General features: G+C 41.1%; 1 protein-coding gene across 1 annotated transcript in view; it reads left to right on the top strand.

Annotated features, from left to right (window-relative positions):
• Positions 1–10129, top strand: part of Klhl14 (kelch like family member 14) — a 103514-nt gene that overhangs the window by 23175 nt on the left and 70210 nt on the right. The window contains exon 2 of the mRNA XM_026783556.1: positions 8039–8160. Coding sequence (XP_026639357.1) covers positions 8039–8160 — 122 coding nt within the window. The remainder of the gene's footprint in view (positions 1–8038; positions 8161–10129) is intronic.

The following is a 10129-nucleotide window of genomic DNA, read 5'->3' as shown; positions in this document are numbered from 1 at the left end:
CAGCTGTGCTGTGCACACACCTTCACACACCAGCTGTGCTGTGCACACACCTGCACACACAAGACCACAAACATACATACACACATACCGCACACACAACTTTAAAAGAGGGCTGAAGTAATCGATCATTCATGTCAAGCTGTGCCAAGATCCACGGACAAACTATGGATCCCGTGGGGTCAGAAGGGCAAAAAAACAAGGACCCTGCTCTGACTTGCCGGAGAGAACTACTCCAATAGAAAGAAGTTGGTGCCAGTTCACTGGAAAGAAGGGGTACAGAGCTGGTGAGATGACTCAGGACTGACAGCTCCTGCTGTCAAGCTCGAGAATGATGACCTGAGTTGGATCCCCAGTGATGGAAGGAGAGAACATATTCCTACGAGTGCATACCATCACAAGGCATCCCCACGCATACACATGCAAAATAAATAAATGAGTGTCATTTAAGAAATCAAAAGAAATGACAGATACAAAAGCCAAAGAATATGGTAAGTGATTAGAAGAGTCCTGGGCAAATTAAAAATTGTTGACTTAGCTATCCTGAGTTCATGGACTACCATTATAGAGAGGCCTGCCTACTAAGGAAGTGGGCAAATTGGATATATGAATAATATCTAGGTGAGCATCACTGTTAGAAGCTCATTGGTTTTATATTTTGGTTAATCTTGCATATGGATTAACTATTCTACTTATTTCTAAATAGTGCGATATATAGTATATGAAAGGCTCAGCAATAAAAACCCCAGGATTCAGATGTTGTTTTCACATCAGAGCTCTGTAAGGTTAAAAATTATGCATAATAATAATAGCCATCATTTATCAGTTGATCACTATGGGAACTACATGAATATTTTTTGTATATAATCTAGATGTCAACTAAGAGGCTTCCCAGGTCTGGTAAGATTGCTACAAACCTCATCCAGTCTTATGACTTGTAGAAATGGATTAGGTCGATTAAATGTTTGTGTCCCTGTACCTTCAAAATTCCTACATGAAACTTTATCTCCCATCATGACTGCTCTTTGGGTATGGGGTCTGTGAGTTGAGTCATTAGGGTGTGTGTGTGATGTAATTAGTGGACTCTACAGAGGAGACAGGGAAAAGATTGCTTTCTCCTCCCATCCCCAAGTCCTCCCACTTCCTGAGGAACAAACAGAAGGTTGGCCACATCAGCTAACATTTTCTTCTTCTCAGTCTCCAGGCTGAAACATAGAAAGATCTGTCTTTCATCCAAAGGTGACTTTGTTACACAGCCTGAACTAATTCAGATACCCATTCTCATCCCTGTGGGTTTTGGAGCCAGTGTTTCCTTGCCCCCACCAGGTCTTCCCATACATTTCTGCCATATTTACAGGCAGAAACTGCTTTAAGAAAATCCTCAGCTTCCAGTGGGTGTGGTCTGGACCACTGAAATTTGAAGATCATGGAAAAACATCACAAGTTCCTTCCATCTTTTCCAACCTCTCATTACTGGGTTTGTTTCCTCTCTTCACAAGGCAAAGACGTTCCTTTTTTAAGGTGTCATTCGCTAAGGGACGGGCTTTAGTTACAAGTAGTGACCATTTACTGTCTCTTCCCACCTGGATGCTTCTCTGACCCTTGTAAGATTGTTGTTAGCAGACAGGAGGCATCCATGACCAGGAGTCAGTTTAAAGCTAGAAACATCACACACGGCAGAAAGAGAACCCACGTGTAGCTTGGACTGATCCTTGACTCAAACTTAATTCTACCTTTTAAAGATGGGATAGCAACTATCTCATCTCATTTAGACTGCTCCTCCAAAATGTCTTGCTTTTTCTATCAACTCTTTGTCTAAAAAAGAAAAAAAAGCCAACATACCTTTCAATATTTGTAGGGAATTACAAAGCAAACTTCTCAATGATATATAACATTCCAGAAGGCATAGTAGAATAATTTAATAGTAGTTTATTAATAGTAATATTTTCAAATAATTAAAATAATCTAAACAGGACTGAGGCAGTAAGTCAGTGAGTAAAAAAAATAGCTTACTGAGCAAAAGTAATGTACTGAGTTCAAATCCCCAGAACCCATATAAAGCCCAGGTACAGTAGTGTGTACGTGCAATCCCAGTGTTTCTGTGGCAAAACTGGAAGCAGAGAGCACAGAATCCCCGAAATCTTGAAGACCAGCAGTGAACAACAAAGAGACCTGAGACCCTGACTAAAATTAGCTAGAAGGTGAAGACTGACAATGGAGGCCTGGCAGTGACCTCCAGGGGAGTGCAAGGCTTTGTCACTTCTAGTAGTCTGATTTGGTGGAGATGTCAAACACACAAATGACACACAGGGGTTGTTTATATTGATGATGACAAAGACACCAAACGCTGCTTTGCGTGAATATTCCTTACAGCTGGGTGTCCTGGTGCACATTGCTAAATCCCAGCACTCCAGAGGCAGAAGCAGGCAGATCTCTGTGAATCTGAGCTCAGAGCCTGGTCTGCAGAGAGAGTTTCAGCACAGGTATGGCTAAATAGGGAGGCCCTGTCTTTAAAAGCCTAATTAAATAAATATTTAGTACAAATGGCAGAAGTAAGTTTAGGGTCATTTAATGAATTGTTGAAAATTCTATCCAATCCTAAATTCATTTAATGGATTTATTTGTGAAACTCGAGCTAGCAACTCAAACAGCAATTTTCAACATCAAACACTCCAACACAATCCAATCCAAAGTTATACCAATTAGAAAGTCTATGTTTCCCATAATTAAGTCATAACATTTCTATAAAAACATAAAAATTTGCATATAGAGAAAATGCTATATTTCTTAATACTCAGTAGCCATCTCTGAGCTGAGGCATGCAGGCAGGTGCTGTGTAGCATGATAACATACACAGTACAAGGTGCACACATCCTGTGTTCAGAACAAGGGCTGCATTGAGGTCACTCAATGCAACATGGCCAACACTGCCCGAAACGCCAGGGATTCTTTACAAATTTGATTTTAATTAATTTTTGGTCATTGTATTCATTGTTTACTGTTGCCAAATTTTTAAAAAGAAGTTGTACTCTAGAACATCTATGAGGGTTTTTCAACATGGAGGATGTGTGAAATTAATGCTCCCACTACTTTCAACAAGACAGTGGATTGAAAAGGAAGGTCTATTTTGTTATAAATTTCTAAACAGCTAAAAAAATCACTTATTAAAAAAATAAGGGTTGGAGAGATGGCTCTAACAATTCAGAGAGCTTACTATTCTTGCAGAGGACCAGGGATTGGCTGTTGGCACACACAAAGGGCAGCTCACAACTGCTAGTAACTAGATTTCCAATGAATCTGACACTCTCTTCTAAAGTCTGCAGGCACCAGGAGCCCATGTGATACACATGCAAACATTAAGGCAAAATATCATACACATAAAATAGAAATGAATAATTTTTTTAAAAAGTACATTTCTGCACCATGTTGAGAGCCAAACCAAGTCAGTAACCTTGAGTCTGGATGTGTAGGTGTTAAGATCTTCACAAAGTCTGATGTCTTAGTTACTTTGCTATTGCTCTGAAGAGACACCATGACCAAGGAAAACTATAAAAAGAAAAGTTGTATTGGGGACATCACGATGGGGACCATGACAGCAAGCAGGCAGGCATGGTGCTAGAACAGTCACTGAGCTTCCATGTTGAGACAACATGCACCAGGCAGAGAGAGAACCAAATGAAATGCTTTGGGTTTTTGAAATCTTCAAATTTTATCCCGAGTGTCACACCTCCTTCAACAAGGTCACACCTCCTTCAACAAGGCCACACCTCCTTCAACAAGGTCACACCTCCTTCAACAAGGCCACACCTCCTTCAACAAGGCCACACCTCCTTCAACAAGGCCACACCTCCTAATCTTTCCCAAATAGTTCTGCCAACTAGAGATTAAGCATTCAAATATATGAACCTATGAAGTCCATTTGCATTTAAACCACCACAACTGAGGAACACTATATTTTTTTATTTTTATGTGCATGAGTATTTACCTGTGTATGTGTGTGAACACGCGCACATGCACGCATGCATGTGTGCACACACGTATGTACGCACGCTACATACATGTCTGGTGCCCTGTGAGGCCAGAAGAAGCCATTGGGTCCTCTGGAGTTATAGACAATTGTAAACCAACATGTGAGTACTGGGACCTGAACCTGAATCCTTTGCAAGAGTAGCAAGTGCTTTGAACTACTGAGCAGTCTACCCAATCCCATATTACTGGATTTTAAAAAAAAGGTTTCATTCCATGGAGTCAGAGCTCTAAGCATTGCAAACTGAGAATTTCTACTGTGAAGCTAAGATGTTTAAGCCCCTTGGGTAACCCTGAGAACCTTTTAAACTTGGGTATCACTAAACTTACATCCTCTATGTTTTCTTCCAAGTTCATGATTTAATCGTTTGTATGACTCTGCAGAATGCCTTGTTTTACAAACATGAAAACTATATAGCATCTATGAAAAAAATTGTCCAAATGCCTATAAGCCTGCTAAATTTTTTTTTTTTACAGATTAAAATTCTTCTTGTATTCTTAGAAACTTTTCCCCATGTATCCTGAACCAGATCACTTTATCTGGCCTGTTTCCCAATTATGAAAGTTCCAAATCACTGAGATATAAATAAATGAGACTTTGCCACACTCAGAACACCAGTATGATGAAAAATCTGTTTACAACAGGAGGTTCTAGGTCATCTTTCAATCATTCATCCCCTGAACCAAAGTAGGTATGCAGGAGAGTGCACACGCACACCCAGACGTGACACATGGTAAATGTTGTGTAGTCACTGGGCCAGAATGAAGGAGACCTTCAAATTCCACCTCCTTCTTCACCATATATTTTTGGCTACAAGAATCAAAGGCATACAAATACTGTTGGCAGGATCTGCCCAAGCTTTCTGTTTATATTTCTCTCATTTTGTATCTTTTAAATACTGTATTTTGATCCTGGTGTTGTGAAAGGGACTAATAAAAAATATTTTTAAATAATAAAATCTATAAACTGAAAGTGTTAATGAAAACTACACTAAAGAGCTAAGACGTATACCAACTTGCCCTATTACGATGTCCTAATTCTTGCAGTAAAACAACACTTTTAGATTTTGCCTGATAAATTTGAACTGCTAGAATTGTTCAGAAAAAGAACAAATTATTGGAATTATTAATACTGGGTAGGACAACTGAGTTACAAGGTTAGAAATGAACTGAATGAACATATAATATGAATATAAAGAATATAAACACAACAGTACAAAAGGTTTGAAAGGTGTCTGTGTCATGGAAGAAAGCTCTACATGACAAATGCAAGTCCTGCCCTCTGGTGGAAAACATGTAACCACTGGAGAAAATGGGGAGTCTTTTCTCCTGCATAATTGGGTGTGGGGATCTGTCTCTTGTTAGGTAGTCTTTCAATGTTACTGGCTGCCAGCCCTTCAGTTGTTTCATTGTTGACAAGGTTGGAGGCTTTGACCATTTGTCAGCTGTTCAAGACCCCGGGTGGTGAAGGAAAATCTGGTTCTTAGAGAACCAAAGCACCTTGGATGCTTTGAGTAGATGCCTCAAAGACTCCAGGTTCTCTTCTCATCCTTAATTATGAACCAAAAGCAACACTACCGTAAAAATACAGAGATTGGTCCAGAGAAACTGACCTAACCAGGGAATAAGACGACTTGAACAAATAAATATGAGCCACGCATGTAACTCATTTGCTCATCTATTGATCTTATTTTAAAACAATACTTTAAAACATAAATATAATATATTCAAGCTGGGTGTGGTGGCACATGCCTTTCACCCCAGCACTTGGGATGCAGAGGCAGACCTCTGTGAGTTTGAAGCTAGCCTGTTCTATAAAGTGAGTTCCAGGACAATCAAGGCTGGCATACAAAGAAACCCTGTCTTGAAAATATGTTTATATATATATAATAAATATATAAATTTATATATATAAATATAATATGTACAATATGCATATAATAAATATATTTAGCCTTACTAATTTTTTTAGCAAACCCCGATTCCCATAGCTCTTTCTTCCATGTCAGCTACATGTAAACCGGTCCTATCTGGACTCTGACAGCATGTATGCAGTTGATACTAAGACAGCCACACAATGTGACTTCCACTGGCCAGACTGCCTTCATGAATTTACACGCGCCAAACTGCTTTCATCATGACTTCTCTCACACAAATAGAATGTTTGGTCATCTGGGCCTCAAGTAGGAGTTTAAAGAAGATAAAAAGAGCCATCCATCAATTTTGTGATCATGCATTTACAAAACTAAATGGCACAGGAATTACATGTGCGTTACATCCAAATAAAAAAGAAGGATGTTTGATGCAGATATCCGTTTGTCTCACATGTCACTGATGACTGAAACTCCTAACGTCGGTCATCTTAGTTACTGTCTTCCATTTGTGTGTGCCAGCTAATGGTCTAGAAGACATCAGGGTGCAGTCTGGATGTGTATTCACTTTGAAGAAATTGACTCCGTGTGCTTCTAATTTTGCTCAACTATATCCACAGGATGGGGAAAAAAGGAGTGTTTCAAGCTGCCAAATGTGTGGCTCATCTATCTGTTGGTACAGCTCCCTCTGTCGATGGCTAGCAGTGTAGTTCCTCCAAGAGGTACCATCCCTGCTGTGACATGCATACTCGGTGCACTCAATTCATCCAAAGGCACCAGAGTTTCATTAAAGGAATTCTCTTGTTCCCTTCCTTCATATGGAAATGTCGTTAACCGTATTAAGTTAACTCTCTGAGTATTAGGTTTCTAACCGACACAGAGAGCTTCTGCCGGGGACCTATTTCACCAGGCCTCACGGATTCTGAGTCATGTCATCGGTTGCGTTTAGATTTAAGAGGAACTCCTTTGTATCTGTTGACTTTCTTCTTCAATCATGGCTGTTCCATTTCTTTCACAGCCAACCACCTTGAGTCTTTCAGGTAAATGAAAAGTTCAATTATATGTAAAGTGAGTGTTAAATCAGCAGGCCCCTTGTGGGGGTCTGGGCATTCTCTCCCTGCTTCAGTGGCAAGTGTGTTCAATCCATTACTGTTGCCGAGGATTGTACATCCATCAGGTCATGTGGGCCGGCCAGGGTGCATCTTAGAGCTTTTACTGCATATGAGACATTGCAGGCCTGTTCTCAGGAACTGCCAGGCAGACTGGGAATCACAGTCACGGTTAATAGCAGCGAATTGCCAGCTCTTGATGGGTGGGTAGTCACTCCTTTCAGTGGTTGCCCCCTGGGGGAGAAGGTAGAAAAACAGAGGGAGGAATTAGACTGACTTTGCACAGCTGAGCAGGTTCATGCCGCTGGATCAGTGGCAAGCATTGGCAGGGCTCCACTCTGGGGAGGCTCACGACGACATCACAGTCTCATTTTACCAATTGGTGCTGCTGTATTACCAGTGGAGCACAGGGGGGGAGCAGAGGGGAGGGTGAGCTGAAGTGGGGGATGGGGTGGAGGCAGAAGTCTAGGCTAAATTAAACAAACAAACAAAACAAAAAGGCATGCTCAGACGGGTCCACAGACCCCAGTTAGCCCCGTGTTAATTGTACAAAACTGGTCTCTGAAGTTCCCTGGGTGATTAAAGGGTAGACTCCCAAACTCTCTGCATAACCTTAATTTTTTCAAGGTTCTTTGAGTGGAGAATGGCTTATAATAATGATTTTGACTAATACATTTTTTGACATGCAACTTTAATGCTTAGCCCGAGTACAACTCTAGAGCATTTCATGTGTACTCAGCTGTAAAGAGCGATGATTTAAAGGGCTAATATAAGGGAAAGGTCGTTCTAGAATGAACCTCTAACAAATTGCATAAAGGAAGCTTATTATTCCATGAGTATAGGGATATGAAGCTCTTCCGATCATTTTTCTGCTTGATTCAAAAAGAATTGTTGAGATACGAATGGGAGAAGAAGAAAAAATGAAACAGAAAATGCGCAAGCAAGGAACATTCTTTTGATGGTTATGATTCTGGTGCCACCTAAAAGGCTCTACAATAATGTGCTTATTCCTCTCCTCTTTTGTTTTGGGTGAAGAATTCGCTCTAACAAGAAAATGCTGCTGTTGGTTGGAGGCTTGCCTCCCGGACCGGACCGGCTCCCCAGCAATCTGGTCCAGTATTACGATGACGAAAAGAAGACATGGAAAATACTCACAAGTGAGTGTCCTCATTTATTTCCTTGCTTGTTTATCTCAGGCTGGAGCTGTCTTGATGAATTAAAAAATGCAGTTAATCAAATCAGACACTGTATTGATCTTCTACCCTTTGGTGGTTTGTTTGTATATCATGGGAGATTTAGAGTAAAAGAGTAAATTAACATTGCCTAGGTGGCCAGTTTGGTAGTTGAACAGGCCCAAATTAAAGTTGGCCTGGTTTGTGTTTCTCTGTGTGTTGGGATGGGTGGGGGCAGGGCAGGGAGCAGAAATCTTCCCCTAGAAATGCTTCAGCTAGAGTTTTTGTTGTCATTGATACAAAACTGAAAGGTTGTTTCATATAAACACCAATACGTTTTCTCATGTCAAAATGGTAGGTATTTTAGTTCATTATCTTTGTAACCAACATCCGTTTGCTTTTTAAGCATCCTTGCCCAGCTTTAGTCTGGAGGACCAGGTATTTCCAGAAATGGCCTCCTTAAGCTGTGCCAAAGCTTGATAGACAGATATATTCATGGCTTCCCTCAGCTGCATTAAACTATGCTTGCGAACGTCCAGGCAAGGCTCTCCTCTCCTTAAAGGGTGATTGTGTTTTACAGCAGAACTCTTGCCTTGGGCACTGAGATTTGGAACATATTGTTGTATCGGTTACGATGCCTGATCTGATGCAGTCATGGAGTCTAAAGTCATCGTTTCTTGAGAGCAGCAGGCGGCTCACACCAGTCCCCTTGTGGGCACAGTGGCTGCACTGGTCAATAAAGCTAAATTTTAACTGTCAAAATTGCCCAGAGCTGTATAGATAAAATAATAAATGAACAATTTTGATCCATGAATCAAAGCCATACATTTAAAACCAACAAAAGTGAAAGTTAGCTTCCCTGTTGTGTATGTCTTTCAAGCATTTGTGTATTTTAGCAGATTGTTCTTGTAAAATCGTTTACTTGGCTCTTCCTGAAAGCTTCCTCAAATAAGAGAAGCAGGAAAAGAGTTTCTCTTAAGAGCGGAATGGGAGTGAAGGCATATGGGGTGGAGCTTGAAACAATATACTTAGGAGCTGGCCTCCCCCTCCCCAAAACCTGCAGCAGCATGGTGCAGGCGCTGCTTCGAGAAGGCTCCCTGGGCGCCACTATACTATGGGTGTGGTAAGGAAGTAGCTGACAAGAAACAGCAAGATTAAGCAGGAAGAGGAAAACAATAAGTTAATGAGGTCTTAAAAATGTTTTGATGCTCTTTGGGTGAAAATACCATTTGCCATGGGTTAGACGCCTTAGTGAGTGAGCCAGTTGTATTCTAAAGATGCATCGGAAACTAAAGCTAAACCGAATTCAGAGAAGCAGTGCTTTGACAGCACCTTTTCTGGTCAACAGAGAACTCCTGGACAGGTGGCATGCCAACTCAAAGGGCCGATGGGGAAAGGACAAAAGATTTGCAGAGAGACAACCCCAAACACAGCATAAGATTTGAGACACCAAGATCTTTAACTTCACTGATAAAAGCTAGTCATTGACAAACCCATCTGCTTTCCCAACTACTTCACACTGCACCCAAATGGGGATTTATTGAGGCCCTTCATGCTGGGGAAAAGGATCTCAAACAGCATCTCCAGAAGGCCTTATGCTTGAAGTTTTACATATATTTACTTGTTTGGTGCATGCATGCATGTGTTCATGTGTGTGTGTGCGTGCGTGCGTGCGTGCGTGCGTGCGTGCGTGCGTGTGTGTGTGTGTGTGCATACACCACAGTGTGCACGTGGAAGTCAGCAGATAACTTGAAGGAATTAGCTTTCTTTTTTGATCATGTGGGCTCTGAGGATCATCAGGCTTGGAAGCAAGTGCCTTCATCCTCTGAACAATTTCATCAGTCCCTTGTCTTTATTTTAAGCTATGCTCAGAGATTGTCAGGTTTCTTACCCAAACTGGGACAGTTTTGAACATAAAAGGCGATCTACTAATTATGCCTGGCTGTATCCATAG

The sequence above is a fragment of the Microtus ochrogaster genome, chromosome 18 (assembly GCF_000317375.1).
Source record: "Microtus ochrogaster isolate Prairie Vole_2 chromosome 18, MicOch1.0, whole genome shotgun sequence".
NCBI classification, from domain to species: Eukaryota; Metazoa; Chordata; class Mammalia; order Rodentia; family Cricetidae; genus Microtus; species Microtus ochrogaster.
This window is presented reverse-complemented; position numbering and strand designations above follow the sequence as displayed.